General features: G+C 36.3%; 1 protein-coding gene across 1 annotated transcript; it reads left to right on the top strand.

Annotated features, from left to right (window-relative positions):
• Positions 1-1,741: 1,741 nt before the first annotated feature.
• On the top strand, positions 1,742-13,590 carry LOC127880041 (cAMP-regulated phosphoprotein 19-like). The gene is made up of 3 exons (XM_052427267.1): positions 1,742-1,940; positions 12,402-12,524; positions 12,980-13,590. Exons 1-3 carry the CDS (start codon positions 1,836-1,838, stop codon positions 13,181-13,183), a joined length of 432 nt encoding a protein of 143 aa, XP_052283227.1. The 5' UTR covers positions 1,742-1,835; the 3' UTR covers positions 13,184-13,590.
• Positions 13,591-17,469: the final 3,879 nt, after the last annotated feature.

Below are 17,469 nucleotides of genomic sequence, written 5' to 3' on the forward strand. Positions count from 1 at the left end.
AGGGGACCATATTGCTTAGCAATCTCTTACTTCGACCATATTACGCAATGTATCTCCTCTTAAGTTAGCTCACGTAAGATAACGTTAAGAGATAGTTTATGCTAGTGGCGTAAGGCTAAATAAGCGGCTTCATAGAACTGTTAGCGCGTTACGTATGATAGATTTGAGTCAATAGGCCGAGTACGACTGTGTATGCTAAGGACAAACTTCTGCTTCTGCTTGGTACGGTGAAGGGCCAGTTACGGCTTAGCACACCGGGGAGCGCACTTAGTCAAAATTAATGGCAGACCTAAATCCTTCAACTGTCTCTGCTTGAACCATTCCAGGTGGTTCCACTCTATGATCGTTTTCATGAATAATGAGTTGTTCAATTGTATACTATTAGTGTTTTTGATCACAGAGCTTCTATCGTTATTAATTACTTGTTTGTCTATTATATTTGATGTTACACAGTCACTACATTGTTTTGCCTTAATATGTCGTTTAAACCTTGCTGGTTCAAGTATTCAGTTGCTTGTATAGCTGGCACCAGCCCCTAGGTCACTTTGTAGCATCACTAGGCGGTTGATTTTGCGCCGTTCTTGGAGCGATGGTGATTCTAGTTGTTTTAACATGTTGGTAACGCTGCCTTCCTCTCTTGATTGGTAGTCTCCAGTTATGAAACGAGCAGCTTGTTTTTGCACTTGTTCAATGTCACGAGACAAATAAGGATCCCAAATTGAAGAGCCATAGTCCAAGCATGATCTCAATAGTGCTAGGTACGCTGTTTTCCTACGATCTTAGGGCAGTTCTTTAAGTTCCTGCGAGTATGGTCATTGTATAGTTTGCTTTCTTTGTCCATATACTTATATTTGTTTACCAAGTTAAGTCTTCAGATAGGATTAGCCCCAAGTATGGATAATCACGCACTTGTTTGAGAATATGGTCACATAGAGAATAAAAGTGTGAAGCCTTGTATTTAATTGACATCACATAATACTTCTTCGCGTAAAAACGCGTGCCAAATTTTTCTGCCAAATTTTTCAGCCCATTTTTCAAATTCTTTCAAGTCATTCTGATAAATTTCAAAGTCTTTTTGAGTTTTTATTTTCCGATATAGAGCTAGCAGGCAATCATCCGCAAAAAGGCGCACTTGTGATTTGACCGAAAGTGGCAGGTCGTTTATGTGACATAAAACATGGGGGCCAGGTACTGTGCCCTGAGGAACACCGAAGTCCACTGTGGTCTTCTGGGAGACTTCGCCGTCTACTACAACATGCATAAGTCGTTTTGTAAGAAAAGTTTTACGCCATGTATGTTTCGTTCCAGTTATGCCGAAGCATTCCAGCTTGTACAAAAGTTCTTCGTGTGGCACAGTATCGAACGCCTTGGAAAAGCCTGGTATGATAACGTCTGTTTGGATTCCTTCATCGTAGGAAGATAATAGGTCATTCACAGTTACTAGTAATTGAGTCTCACACGAGTAACCTGATCGAAATCCATGATTCAGGTTTGTAAGAATATTATTTCTCACGAGATGGTTCAGTAAGTGCTTACAGATGACATGTTCAAGGTCAATACGGATGTTAATGATACTGGCCTTAATTTTCAGCGAGATGAATGTCTCTATTTTTGAATAACAGCGTGGCATTTGCATTAACCCAGTCGTATGGTAGGTCGCCACTATTTACTGATATTTGTATAGGACTATAGGTCCTTGTGTATGACGATAAATACCCACCGAACATGTGCTGACAACAATACATTTATTCGTCAAAAAGAAATTCTGCAAAATTCGGGCGCTACATCCATATTATTTACTTGATAATTTTTTTTAACATTGACCAATTAGTAAAATGTCTGATGATAATGAAAAACAAGACCATTCAATCGCATCTTCTGAAGAAGTCAGTGGGGATGAAAATAACGAAGAGTCAGTTTTTAAAGTTCCTGAAGCTAAGGTGTGTCGAATTGTAACTGGCATATTTATTCGGATAAAATTATTTGGATAAATAGATGAGTTTCTTTTGAAATTACAATAACACCGACGAATAAACATTTAAAAACTGGATTTACACAATTCGTAGTTCCTGATTTTCCTTAAAATGAATTCCTGCAAAATGCGTAAGACAATGAAAAATTTGATTTTGCATTGTGAAATCTTTAGTCTAGATTGAGAATAATGGGTCTTTTGGATCGTTTGGTATTTATTTGTGCAAACCAATTCAAATATTCATTAACATGAATTTTTACTTTAAATGGTTATGGGTAGTTTCAGTGATTATTTTTGGGAACGAAATTTTCCTTCCTTTTTGGATTTTTTTAGACAGCAATTTTGCGGTAGGAAAGTACTTGTAATGTTACAGATACTTTATAAAGAAGGAAAAAAATCGCTTAGCTTGCTTAATATAAATTTCTGCCAACATCATTGACAAGTTTGGTATTCACTTTTGGCAGACGAATTAGGGACTATACGGACCATGGACCATGCTGCCCAGCTAGCTAGATAAGCAGACTTTACAGCCCAGATTTGCAGACCATATGGACCATGTCTAAATTACTATTCGTTTCGTGTCCCACTTCCTTCAATATTGTATTAATACATTTAATAAAATATTAAAGTTGCTGTAATGACATTGACAACATAGTTGTTTATTTAAACTTGAACATTTGTGGACCATACGGTCCCGATTCACCAGCCTCACGGACCATGTCTTAATAAATTTTCATCTTGTGTTCCACTTCCTTCAACCTTGTTTCAATAAATTTAATAAAATATTAAAAGTTGCTGTTATAACATAAGTGACAACATACTTGTTTTAATTTAAACAATTGCAGACCATATGGCCCCGATTTGCTGACCACTCAGACATTTCATTACGGTACCTGTTTTTTTTTTAACAGATGCATAGTATCATAGTATGCACAGCATACTAAGTATTGTAGTATTTCATGCATTAAAATAATCTACATAGCGTAAAGACATGTGGTCCGTATGGTCCGCAAATCTGCGCCGTATAGTCCGCAAACCTGGGCCGTATTGTCAGCAAATCTGGGCTGTGTGGTCTGGGCCCTATAGTCCATTGTCCGTATACCTTGGCAGACACTTGACACTTATGGTCAACTTCTTATTTTCAATAGAAGTTAATGCTGTTCTTCTGGGCTTCAGGCTGAATTATCTGTGGACCCAGATCCTACCTTATAAGCCTACTAGACACAAAAGTTGGGACTAGTTTTGAATTTTAGTTGCAATTTCCAGCTATTTCTGAAAGATTTTCAATTTTGTTCTGGTCTTGTGTTGTGGTGGAAAGCCAGAGTACCCGGAGAAAACCCCACCTGTCCTGTATTGTGACCACCAAACGTTTTTTCTGAATATGCCAAAAGTACAGATTTTGCAAAAATGCCTGGGAAACTTAAAAAAAAAACACATTAAAATTGCAAAAGGTGAATCATACCAAAGTGTCCTAAAGAAAGCAGGGCTTCCCCTGGCTCAAAAATTTCTTTAGCCAAATTCGCCTTGCTATTGCAAAATTCTTCTTTTTTTGGCCATTTTAAGGTTTTAATGAAGAAAAAGTTGTAGCCAAATAGAATTTTCTTTAGCCAAATAGGTCAATTTGTAGCCATTGGCTAATTTGGCGAATGGCAGAGTAAGCCCTGGAAAGGTAACATAATCTAATGATCTTTGTCTGTATTCTGTGTTTTGTTAAATTCTCAAATGAGAATAATTAAATGTGTAATCCGAAACACACCTTCGAATTTAAATGTTAACACGACGTTAACGAATTCTAGCTTCAAATAAACAGTGCCAATGTATTTTGTGTTGATCCTTTCTGGCGATAAAAGCTGCAAAAGTCATGCCCACATGTACAATGTCACGTCATCTGCATGGAAAGAGTTGGTGTATTAAATTTTGTATCAACATTTTGTTGTTAAAAGTTTCTAACGCACAGAACATTTTTAACCAGGTTTTCCGAAGGAAAAAACTGGTTATTAGATTGGCGAATGTCGCAGACGGGTGGGCTGTCGGGCGGAACAAGCTTGTCCGGGCCATAACTTTGTTGTTCATTGTAAGATATTAAAATCATTTGGCACATTTGTTCATCATAATTAGACGGTGTGTCACGCAAAAGAATTACGACGATATCTCCAAGGTCAAGGTCTCACTTTGAGCTCAAAAGGTAAAAAATGGCCATAAATGAGCTTGTCCGGGCCATAACTATGTCATTCATTGTGAGATTTAAAATCATTTGACACATTTGTTCACCATCATTGGACGGTGTGTCGCGCGAAAGAATTACGTCAAAATCTCCAAGGTCAAGGTCGCCGCGACTAAAAATAGATTGATTTTGAAACAATGGGGGTAACTTATCAGTAACAAGGCACATTTTGAGTTGGTCTCCCTTTATCACACTTTTTTTTTCAAATTGAAATCAAGGTCACCACGAGTAAAAATAGATTGAATCTTACACAAGGGGGTTACAATGCACATTTTGAATTGTCTCCCTTTATCAGACCTTTTTTCAAATTGAAAACCTGGTTTTGTGACAATTTTGTCCCTTGTTATCTTTTAATTTCGGCTCAAAGTTTCGCGAATGATTTTGAATGGACATTTCCTAAACATTAATTTAAAATCTAACACACTGTACCTTTACTGAGGAAACAGAAAATCTTGACAAAATTTGATTAAGTGTTAGTTTTTTATACCCCCATTACCATTGGTAATTTATACCCCCATTACCATTGGTAATGGGGGCTATATAGGAGTCACTTTGTCGGTCTGTCGGTCGGTCTGTCTGTCGGTCTGTCCCGAAATTTCATCAGATCTTCACCAAACTTGGTCAGAAGTTGTATCTAGATGATGTCTAGTTCAAGTTTGAATATGGGTCATGCCAGGTCAAAAACTAGGTCATGGGGTCAATAAGTGTGTTTTTAACTGAAAGTTTGTCCAAACCATAACTATGTCATTTATCGTTAGATTTTAAAATGACTTGGTACATTTGTTCACCATCATGGGACGGTGTGTCGTGAGAAAAAAGTATGTCAATATCTCAAAGGTCAATGTCACACTTGGAGTTCAAAGTTCAAATGCTTGTCCGGGCCATAACTTTGTCATTTATTGTGAGATTTTAAAATCATGTGGCAAATGTGTTCACCATCATTGGACTATGTGTCACGCGAAAGAATTACGTCGATATCTCCAAGGTCAAGGTCACACTTTGAGTTCAACGATCATAAATGAGCTTGTCTGGGCCATAACTATGTCATTCATTGTAAGATTTAAAATGATTTGGCATATTTGTTCACCATCATTGGACAGTGTGTTGTGCGAAAAAATTACGTCGATATCTCCAAGGTCAAGGTCACACTTAAAGTTCAAAGGTAAAAAATGGCCATAAATGAGCTTGTCCGGGTCATAACTGTTGTTCATTGTGAGAATTTAAAATCATTTGGCACATTTGTTCACCATCATTGGACGGTGTGTCGCGCGAAAGAATTACGTCCATATCTCCAAGGTCAAGGTCACACTTTGAGTTCGAAAGTCAAAAATGGCCATAAATGAGCTTGTCCGGGTCATAACTATGTGGTTCATTGTGAGATTTAAAAATCATTTGGCACATGTGTTCACCATCATTGGACGGTGTGTCACGCGAAATAATTACATCGATATCTCCAAGGTAAAGGTCACACTTTGAGTTCAAAGGTCAAAAATGGCCATAAATGAGCTTGTCCGGGCCATAGCTATGTCGTTCATTGTGATATTTTAACATCATTTGGCACATGTGTTCACCATCAGTGGACGGTGTGTCGCGCGAAAGAATTACGTCAATATCTCCAAGGTCAAGGTCAAACTTTTAGTTCAAAGGTCAAAAATGGCAATAAATGATCTTGTCTGGGCCATAACTATGTCATTCATAGTGAGATTTTAAAATGACCCTGTACATTAATTTTGTTCACAGTCATTGGACGGCGTGTCATGTGAAAGAATTCAAGAGTTCAAAGGTCAAAATGGCTAAAAATGATAATGGCATAATAATTCTTAAAAATCGCCATAAATTATATTCTCTTGTTTTGCGAAGACAGCATGCAAAATAGTCTGTGTGAATGCGGCACGTAGGAGTATACGTCATGTCTGTGACAAAGCTCTAGTTTAAAACAAGCTTAGCAGTTCTACTGACCTATTGTGTAGACTGGTATATTTTACCAAAAGGGATTAAAATGTGCAAAAGCGGCTCTTTGCTGATATGGTCCATTATTGTCTTGCTTAAATAAATGCTTAGCTAAAGCATCGGCTACAGTTTCTTAAATTTCTACTAAAAATCCTATCTGGCTAAAATGGTGGCTACAGAAATTTTAGAGCCAGGGGGAGCCATGCCAAAGTCACATGCTTCTGGAAACGGTGATCGAAACCAGGTTGCCTAGGTGAGGAGCGCTTGTACCAACCACTGCGCTAACCAAACAGCCTCAAATTATCCAAGTATACTCAAACCATGTATTTTCACAGTTTGGCTATTCTGGTGGTGTTTAATTAGTGCCCTCTTAACGTATGGTGGGACCTGCTTGTAAAATCTTTAACTTCAAAGATAACATTATCCGTGTCATATCTGATCTCATAGCCAGTATCAATAGATTTTGTATGCCCCCGGATCAAAAGATTGGAGGTATATTGTTTTTGTCCTGTCTGTCTTTCTGTCATTCTGTCCAAAACTTAAACCTTGGTTAAAGTTTGATAACTTTTGCAATATTGAACATACCAACTTGATATTTACCATACATGTGTATCTCATGGAGCTGCTCATTTTGAGTGGAGTAAAGTCAAGGTCAAGGTCATCCTTCAAGGTCAAAGGTCAAATATCATCGTATTTTTATTTCCTTAAACTTTAACCTTCGTTAAAGTTTTATCATAACTTTTTATGCCCCCTTTCGAAGAAAAGGGGGCATATAGTGATCGGACTGTCCGTCTGTAAGTCCGTATTTCCGTCACACTGTGCGTTTAGGTTTCGAAAAATGCTCATAACTTCTATGTCCCTTGAGATATAACCTTCATATTTGGTATGCATGTGTATATATGGACAAGGCCTTTCCATATGCACAGATTTTTTTCCCCCTATGACCTTGACCTTGAACTTAGGGTCCGCGTTTATGTTTCGAAATCTGCGTTTAGGTATCGAAAAATGCTCATAACTTCTATGTCCATTGAGATATAACCTTCATATTTGGTATGCATGTGTATATGGACAAGGCCTTTCCATACGCACAAAAATTTTTACCCCTGTGACATTGACCTTGAAGTTAGGGTCCGCGTTTAGGTTTCCAAATCTGCGTTTAGGTTATAAAAAATGCTCATAACTTCTATGTCCCTTGAGATATAACCTTCATATTTGGTATGCATGTGTATATAGACAAGGCCTTTCCATACGCACACAAATTTTGACCCCTGTGACCTTGAACTTAGGGTATGCGTTAAGGTTTCAAAATCTGCGTTTAGGTTTCAAAAAAAGCTAATAACTTCTATCAAGCGTTTATAGGGGGCATAAGTCATCCTATGGTGACAGCTCTTGTTTAATATTGAACACAGCAACTTCATATTTGGCATGCATGTGTATCTCGTGGATCTGCACATATTAAGTGGTGAAAGGTCAAGGTCATCCTTCAAGGTCAAATGCCAAAAATAAAAAATTAATTTCTCCATTCAATCTCTTACTTACTCCTCATGGAGCTGCACATTTTGAGTGGTGAAAGGTCAAAGTCAACCTTCAAGGTCAAAGGTCAAAATAAAAAACATAAATTTTCATAACTTTTTTAATACTGAACACAGCAACTTCATATTTGGCATGCATGTGTATCTGGTGGAGCTGCACATTTTGAGTGGTGAAAGGTCAAGGTCATCCTTCAAGGTCAAAGGTCAAAAATAAAAAATCATTTCTCCATTCAATCTCTTACTTACTTCTCGTGGAGCTGCACATTTTGAGTGGTGAAAGGTCAAGGTCAACCTTCAAGGTCAAAGGTCAAAAAATAAAAAAACATAAATTTTCATAACTTTTATGCTCCCGGATCGAATGATCGGGGGCATATTGTTTTTGGCCTGTCTGTCTGTCATTCCGTTATACTGTCCCAAAACTTTAACCTTACAGTAAAGTTTTGCAATAACTTTTGAAATATTGAATATAGCAACTTGATATTTGGCATGCATGTGTATCTCATGGAGCTACACATTTTGAGTGGGTCAAGGTCATTCCTTCAACGTCAAAGGTTAAAAAAAAGCGGTGCATTAGGGGGCATTGTGTTTCTGACAAACTCTTGTTTTTTAAATGTCAAAATTATGGACAACATTTAACAGCCAATTCTACTCAAAATCCATCCTATTCAACTTCTTCATGCGTCATGTGAGTTAAATAAATATCATCATGGTCATCTTGATTTGGGAATTTGAGAAAGGTATTAGGTCCCTTAGGGAAAGGAATTTTACATCATGAAATCCTTATTTTGGAAAAAAAAATCTCATTTAAAATAACAATTTAAGCATATTCGCATGAACTGTATAACTCACTATTTGTTTGTACTTAATATCATGGTTGACTGAATAAATATATCAAATGTCTTGATTACATAAGCTGTGAATTGAAACAGGATTAATTTTTTTGCAAAGGGATAAAAAATAAGATCGGAAGAGAAACTTTACTACTTAAGTTGCAACTTTAAACAGCATACCGGTATGAAGGCCACAGGAAATTGATGAAAAATGTTTGTCGGATTTGCCACACCAAAAATTAAATGAACTATAAATATTTATTTTTTTTAATGTCACTTTAGTTGTTTAGTTAGTTCTGCTTCTGATTATTTGAAAAGCTGAGAGTTGGCAAGGGTCAGTTTTCATTATATGGGTTTGATAGTGAAATCTTGTTAACAGTCCTGAAGTCACATATCTAGTAGTTTTATTCCTTCAGGGCCCATGATTCTCTAGTTCTTGTCCAATTATCATTAAACTTGCTCGGAAAATATGTACTTATGACACCTTGGTTGTGTTTTGGTTTGAAAATATGTCCTGGCAGTTAAAAAAACATAGCCACCAGTGGCTGTGGCAATTGGTCTTACATCATTATGGCTGAATTTAAATCTGAATTTAAATCTGATTAATACTCCAGAAGTCACAATTTTGTCTTTCTTTATAAGCTAATTAAACTTGATATGAACATTTGTTTTTATAATATATAAGCCAAGTTAAAAAATGGTTCTAATCAATTGAAAACATGATCAACTTTCCTTATAATACGGCTCTAATCAAACCTGGTTAGCACTTTAGAAGTCACATTTGATTTTTCAAAATATTTAATATAACAAGTTATGACGGAACCCTCATCTGTGGCTTACATTCAAGTAAATGGAAAGTAAAGATGTGAGTAAGTAAGACTTACAGTGCTTGATGGCTCGTTTTTAATAAATGCTGTCACCAAACAGATGGCGGATGCTGAACACAAAGTGTACACAAATTTATATAGCATAAAATTTAACTGTTTTTGGCACATCTGAGCACGGCGTGAGTTATTGTGATCACCCTATGTTAGACATCTGTGATCTTGAATCATTATACCCAATTACCATTGTCAATACGGGCTATATAGGAGTCACTTTGTCGGTCTGTCTGTCGGTCGGTCTTTACCGAAATTTCATCGGATCTTCACCAAACTTGGTCACAAGTTGTTTCTAGATGATGTCTATGTCAAGTTTGAATATGGGTCATGGCGGGTCAAAAACTAGGTCATGGGGTCACTTAGTGTGTTTTAAACCGAAAGTTTGTCCGGACCATAACTATGTCATTTATCGTTTGATTTTAAAATGACTTGGTACATTTGTTCACCATCATGGGACGGTGTGTCGTGTTAAAAAACTACGTCCATATCTCCAAGGTCAAGATCACGCTTGGAGTTCAAAGGTCAAATGCTTGTCCGGGCCATAACTTTGTCTTTTATTGTGAGAATTAAAAATCATATGGCAAATTTGTTCACCATCATTGGACAATGTGTCGCGCGAAAGAATTACGTTGATATCTCCAAGGTCAAGGTCACACTTTGAGTTCATCGATCAAAAATGGCCATAAATGAGCTTGTCCGGGCCATAACTATGTCGTTCATTGTGAGATTTTAAAATCATTTGGCACATTTGTTCACCATCATTGGACGGTGTGTCGCGCTAAATAATTACCTTGATATCTCCAAGGTAAAGGTCATAGTTTAAGTTCAAAGGTCAAAAATGGCCATAAATGAGCTTGTCCGGGCCATAACAATGTCGTTCATTGTGAGATTTTAAAATCATTTGGCACATTTGTACACCATCATTGGACGGTGTGTCGTGCGAAAGAATTACGTCGATATCTTCAAGGTCAAGGTCACACTTTGAGTACAAAGGTCAAAAACGGCCATAACTATGTCATTCTTTGTGAGATTTTAAAATCATTTGGCACATTTGTTCACATTTATTGGACGGTTGAAGCGCGAAAGAATTACATTAATATCTCCAAGGTCAAGGTCACACTTTGAGTCCAAAGGTTAACAATGGCCATAATTTATGAGCTTGTCAGGGCCATTACTATGTCATTCATTGTGAGATTTTAAAATGACTCTGTACATTAATTTTGTTCACAGTCATTGGACGGCATATCATGAGAACGAATTCAAGAGTTCAAAGGTCAAATGGCCATAAATGATAATGGCATAATAATTCTTAAAAATCGCCATAAATTAGATTCTCTTGTTTTGTGAAGACAGCATGTAAAATAGTCTGTGTCAATGCAGCACGTGGGGATATACGTCACGTCTGTGATAAAGCTCTAGTTAGAGGTGTGTTGTCAAGTTTTAGCTCTTATTCAATCTAGACTGAGTTCAAATCTTGGTCACATGTATCCAAAAACTTAAAAAATCTTAGAAAAAAAATTCCGATTCTAGATGCCAAATTTATAACTGAGTCTTGATGCAACCTGGTTAGAAATATTATCTTGACAATATTTAGGCAAATGGCAAATCTGGTTCATTTGCGTCTAGAAACTAGGCTAGTGGCAATATTTATGACTTCAAGCTTGATGAAACTTTGTCAGAATGTTTATCTAGAAAACATCTACATGTTTACACATCCTGACAATATCTAGAAAACATCTACATGTTTTATCCTGACAATATCTAGAAAACATCTACATGTTTTATCCTGACAATATCTAGAAAACATCTACATGTTTTATCCTGACAATATCTAAACCAAGTATGAAGTGGGTCACATGTATCTAACTAGAAATGGCGCGGCAGAGGCCGACGCGTATCCCCACGCCGAATGTTTGACCTAGGTGTGCCCCAGGGTTGGGATTGGGGCCATGCATAGTTGAGATTGACCCTAATGTCATAACAAAAGTTCAGTATCAATTTGAAGTGAATCCGTGTAGAAATGAAAAAATTATAGTAAATGGAAATTTTTGGTGGGTGTGGCCTATGTGGGCGGGGCGCCCCAGGGTTGGGAATGGGGCCATGCATGGTTGAGATTGACCGTATTGTCATAAGAGAGGTCCAGTATCAATTTGAAGTGAATCGGTGTAGAAATAAAAAATAAATGTAAAATAACCTAAAAAATTGAGTGATAATTTCTGACGCGGCCCCACCCCAACCGCTATAACTTTTGACCCAGGGGTCAGATCAAAATTCCAAATAGTGCAGGGTCGCACATATGCTCATAGCTACCATGTGTGTAAGTTTCAAGGTTCTAGTGCTTTAAGTGTAGGAGGAGATAGTGGCCAGGACGGACGGACAGACAGACGGACGGACGGCGGAGATAACCACAATATCCCCACCTTTTTTCAAAAAGCGTGGGGATAAAAACTAGGTCACCAGATTAAATCTTAAAAAGCTTGTTACTGATCTAGGGCCATATTTATTACTCAGTCTTGATTAAACTTGGTCACAATGTTTATTTTGACAATATGAAGGCTATGTTTGATCAAGTGTGGTCAAAAACTAGATCACCTGGTTAAGTCATGGTGTCCATTAACTTAACGGCTTTCAATGCCCTCCTGCTCAAAAGTGTATTTAACATCTATTGAATAATTTAATATATAAAATATGTATGACACATACTCTCCAATTTTGTTTATCGTTATAAATTAAATACTAATTATTCAATATTTTTGCATCCAAAAATGACTAAATATTATCAAATAGGCTGGTGAATATGTTTTTGTGTACATTGCATCACTTAATTCTTTTTTTATTTCAGGATTCAGCCTCAATAGAGAAAGAGCAGACTAAATATTATCAAATAGACTGGTGAATATGTAGACTAAATGTTATCAAATAGGCTGGTGAATATGTAGACTAAATATTATCAAATAGGCTGGTGAATATGTTTAATATACCATGCATCACGTAATACTTTGTGTATTCCAGGATTCAGCCTCAATAGAGAAAGAGCAGGAGGCAAAGCTGAAAGCCAAGTATGGGCAGCTGGGAGGCCTTGTCAAGAAACCAGGTGGAGGATCAGCATTTCTTCAAAAACGGCTCCAGAAAGGGGTATTTGTTGTCATTTCAATCTTTTGTTTGATTTACTCTATTATTAAAAGGAGTACATGTTGTGCATGACTTTAATCGCTTACATTCAATTTGGTTGATTTGAGATAATTGTGTCCTTCAAATAACTTCAATTTTGGTAGATTTACTTTTTGTATAAAGGAATGATAAATTGTATACATGTAATAACAAGACAATGCTTATTATAAAAGTATCAAACTTGTTACTGACAAAAACATATTGGATGCGTTTCTTAACTGTATCATTTTTTCCTTTAAAACATAAGCAATTGGTTCTTAAATTACATTGTATGTCCCTTATGTAAAGGCATGTACTTTATTATAGAATAAGATTTATTAGAATCAAAATTTTAATATCAGGGATTTTTCAGAAGGGCTTTCCATACAAGTCATTAAGTTTTCTATCATTTGTTCATGTGTGCAATTCGATACTTTCAGCAAAAGTACTTTGATTCTGGTGATTACAATATGGCCAAGGCAAAGATGAACAACCCGAAGCGACCGTTGGCTGCAAAGGAAAAGCTGCTTCTGCAGGAGAGCATAGGAGGCGCAATTCCCACGCCAACAGAGGTGGAGCACATGCGCCGCCCATCACAGGTGGCAAGCAAACTGGTCATAGAGGGTGGTGATGGACAACCATAGACTACCTCTCCTGACACGCAACTGCCAGTCTTCTTATTCGTGGAATCATGCAAATAACAGACTTGCGAAACTATGAAAGCTACAAGACGTATTAAAAATCAAGATGTTTTGTGAAAGTTCAGTTAGTTTAAGCATGACTGTTGTCCCATTTAACCAGACATGAAATTCTCTGTGTTTTAATGGACATTTGGAATACCTTTGCTATCAAACATTTGTGTTTGTTTTTTATATCACAATTGTAAACATTGATAACAGAGTAAATAGTAAATTAAGCAAATTTCAGAAAGAAGTTAGTTTATGGTATTTCTGCAGTAATTGTTGTATGTCCACTTGTAACTTATGTTTGTGGAAAGTGTAGATATTTTGTTGTATTAAGTAAAATTTGATATTAAATTGTTGTCATATGAGTTTGAGGATGGTTTCCTTTTAATTGTACCTTATGAAATTGTTTTTTTTACTTGAAAAGTCACCTGTAACTATTAGTGGATGGTTTTCATACTATAGACTGTTGTACAGGATAAGGGTGCTGTGATGTTTGGGACATGATTATTATTAAAGGCATTTGCCACTTAATATTGATGATGACCATCATGATGATGATGATGACTGATTATTGTTACTATACCCCCATTACAATTGGTAATTGGGGCTATATAGGAGTCACTTTGTCGGTCTGTCTGTCCCGAAAATTTCATCTGATCTTCACCAAACTTGGTCAGAAGTTGTATCTAGATGATGTTTAGTTTAAGTTTGAATATGGGTCATGCCGGATCAAAAACTAGGTCACGGGGTCACTAAGTGCGTTTTAAACCGAAAAAAGTCCGGATCATAACTATTTCATTTATCGTTAGATTTTAAAATAACTTTGTACATTTGTTCACCATCATAGGACGGTGTGTCATTCGAGTCAAGTATGTCGATATCTCCAAGGTCAAGGTCACACTTGGAGTTCAAAGGTCAAATGCTTGTCCGGGCCATAACTTTGTCATTTATTGTGAGACTTTATAATCATTTGGCACATTTTTTCACCATCATTGGACGGTGTTTCATGCGAAAGAATTACATCAATATCTCCAAGGTCACACTTTTGAGTTCAAAGGTAAAAAATGGCCATAAATGAGCTTGTCAGGGCCATAAATATGTGGTTCATTGTGAGATTGAAAACCATTTGGCACATGTGTTAACCTCATTGGAAGGTGTGTCATGAGAAAGAATTATGTCAATATCTCCAAGGTCAAGGTCACACTTTGAGTTCAAAGGTCAAAAATGGCCAAAAATGATATTGTCCAGGTTATAACTATGTCATTCATTGTGAGATTTTAAAATCATTCGGTTCATTTGTTCACAATCATTGGACGGTGTGTCATGCGAAAGAATTACGTCAATATCTCCAAGGTCACACTTGGAGTTCAAAAGTCAAAAATGGCCATAAATGAGCTTTTCCGGGCCATAACTATGTCATTCATTGTGAGATTTTAAAATGACTCTGTACATTAATTTTTTTCACAGTCATTGGACGGCTTCTCAACGGTTTCATGCGAAAGAATTCAAGAGTTCAAAGATCAAAATGGCCATAAATGATAATGGCATAATAATTGTTAAAAATCAATAAAATTAGCTTCTCTTGGTTTGTGATGACAGCATGCAAAATATTCTGTGTCAATGCAGCATGTGGGGGTATACGTCACGTCTGTGACAAAATTCTAGTTTATAACATTGAATGACGACGACGATGATGGCGACGACTTTGACTATGATTATCGGACTAACGAAATGATGGTGAACTAAGCACAACCAAAGTGGATTTCGTTTTACTATACTGTGTTTGCCTACTCTACTTCAATATACAGTTCTCGCGCTTTGGTTTTGACGACTTTGGGTTTTCAGCAAAGTGCGGTACTACAATACCCACTGTGTACACAGTAGAGAACAACTGCAGTGCTTTAGCCCTTCATCTTGAAATAGACACTTTTAGACTGGGTTGTGTTTTGCTATAAACATATTTCTATACCTTAAAGTTTTTCAAACTAATACAGTGCCAAAATTTGATTTCTAAAAGATTATTTTACTACCACCCAGGTTTCGTGATTTCTATCAATTTTTACCGGCAATCCGTTGTGGTCAAGATACAGCGATCCTTACCAGCAATAATCAATAGACTAAGTGGAATACACCGTCAAAGGGCCAGGCATTCTTCAAACAATGTCTTGGAGGAGTTTGGGTAATACACGTATTGATTCAAAGTACAGGGGTTCATTTTCAGATTATTTTATAGAGAGACTATTAATTTTGATGACATATGTACTGGTATGATCAGAATATATCTTATCGTTAAATTTAAAACAGATTTTGCTTCACGAATTTTATACAAACGAGATAACAACGAGTTACTTGCACACTTTTAACCGCTTGACGTACTTAAAAGTGGGTGGAAGTTAGAGAATTCTACCACTGCAGTTATTTCTCACTAATGTGTGCATGAGGGTGCTGGAATACCTCAATATCTTCTAAACACCTACAATTGTCATCTATAATCAAATTACTTTATTGCATTTCGCCAGAACAGTTGCATTTCGTTAAATCTGAACGTGTCAACTAAAATATTGGTGCTTAATACTACGCCTTTGGTAATCATTTATTACATTGGCGCGCAAATATCGGATTTTCCACTTGAGCGTTCTTGACTGAAAGTCCAGCGTATATTCACACACAGCCCTGCTGTACAACAGCTGTGGTTTACTCCCGATTGTCCTACATTTTGAATTTTAGGATAACAATCGATATCGGAAAATCCAGGAAAGTCACATGCCTGGGGCTAAAATCCAACTTCAGTTAGGTTCAAATTGTTGTCCACGTTCTACACTACAAAGTATAGTCGGCCTCAATCGAAAAGGGGTTAATGAAGGAGTTTTTCTCTAATTGTTTCGTGTATTTAGTATGTGCATTTATTTGATTAAATTAACATAACATAAACACAAAACTGCTTCTCGATTAATATTGTGTTATTCTCTCCCACTGAAGAAAATATGAAAGCACTTCATTAACATATTGTATTTAACAACCAATATATTTAATACCCATAGAAAGTGTAATATGAATGTGTTAAAAACTCGGACAATCTCAGGATTTTTTCCATTGACAAAATTTGAAATCTATGCGACAATGATTAAGTGCGTAAGCAGGGATTTCTCATTTTCATATTTACATTCACCCAAAACAAGAAATGCTTACACACTTCGTATGTCTGTAAACTCACGACTAGGCAACTTCAAGTTGATTTCTCTAATGCGTATGGTGTCCGTTGTTTCTGGCGAACATTCCTTCTTTCGCAGTTGCCCGCGAGGGACAGTCGCACACAGCACACGTCCAATATAGGCGATCACCTCGTCTGCTTTTATCATGTGATTCAAACCACATATATTAAAATAATTATGATTGAAAACCTCTATTTAATCTAAATATCTCGATTCTAGTACAGTAACATATTAATACTTGAAAATATATATTTAATCTTAATATTTCGATTCCATTCATCAATCGTTCTTTTTAAGTTTTCTCTGAGTACCGATTGATCGTTCTGTATACTGTCATTCGAACAGCATACTAACAATACTTCGCATGTTATAAAATCGATAAGAATGCAATGACATACTTACTACAAATCTGAAACCGTCAAGCACAAAGCTCATCTCTCCATGTTTATTAGTAACAAAATCAACGTGCAGTTGCACATTTGCCATGTTTTCTGATTAGGAATTTTGAAATAAGTGAATTTAGGTAGGTTTGTTACGGCACTCGGGTGTGGGTTTTATACCATCAACGGTTAATTTATTTATAACGGCATGGATGTAGATTAATGAATGTGTGTGATTTTCGAGCGTTATTTAATTAACCAATATTTTATCTTTTTATTTTTTTTATTTTTGAATAAAGATTGTATTTATGTAACAAACAAATAATAGATAATTATCGCTGTATACCTTTATCGTAGGTAATCAAAATAAAGCCCAGTTATGATCTTTGTAATTATGTTTATAACGCATAACCTACTTGAACGGTGTATCGAATTTGTAAATGTGGGACAGCAGATCTGTATAACGTTAATCCATCAAAATATCTACCTAAAATGTATATTTAATGGCAAACACTATACCGTTTAGCAATTTAGATTGAATTTTAAATTGCAGTGTTTGTTCGATGTGTTGTATAGAAGTTTTTCATTTATGAAAACCACTGATATATGTTTTGTTTAAATATTTATTATATAAGTAAAGTATATTCTGCCG

The sequence above is a fragment of the Dreissena polymorpha genome, chromosome 4 (assembly GCF_020536995.1).
Source record: "Dreissena polymorpha isolate Duluth1 chromosome 4, UMN_Dpol_1.0, whole genome shotgun sequence".
Classification (NCBI taxonomy): Eukaryota; Metazoa; Mollusca; class Bivalvia; order Myida; family Dreissenidae; genus Dreissena; species Dreissena polymorpha.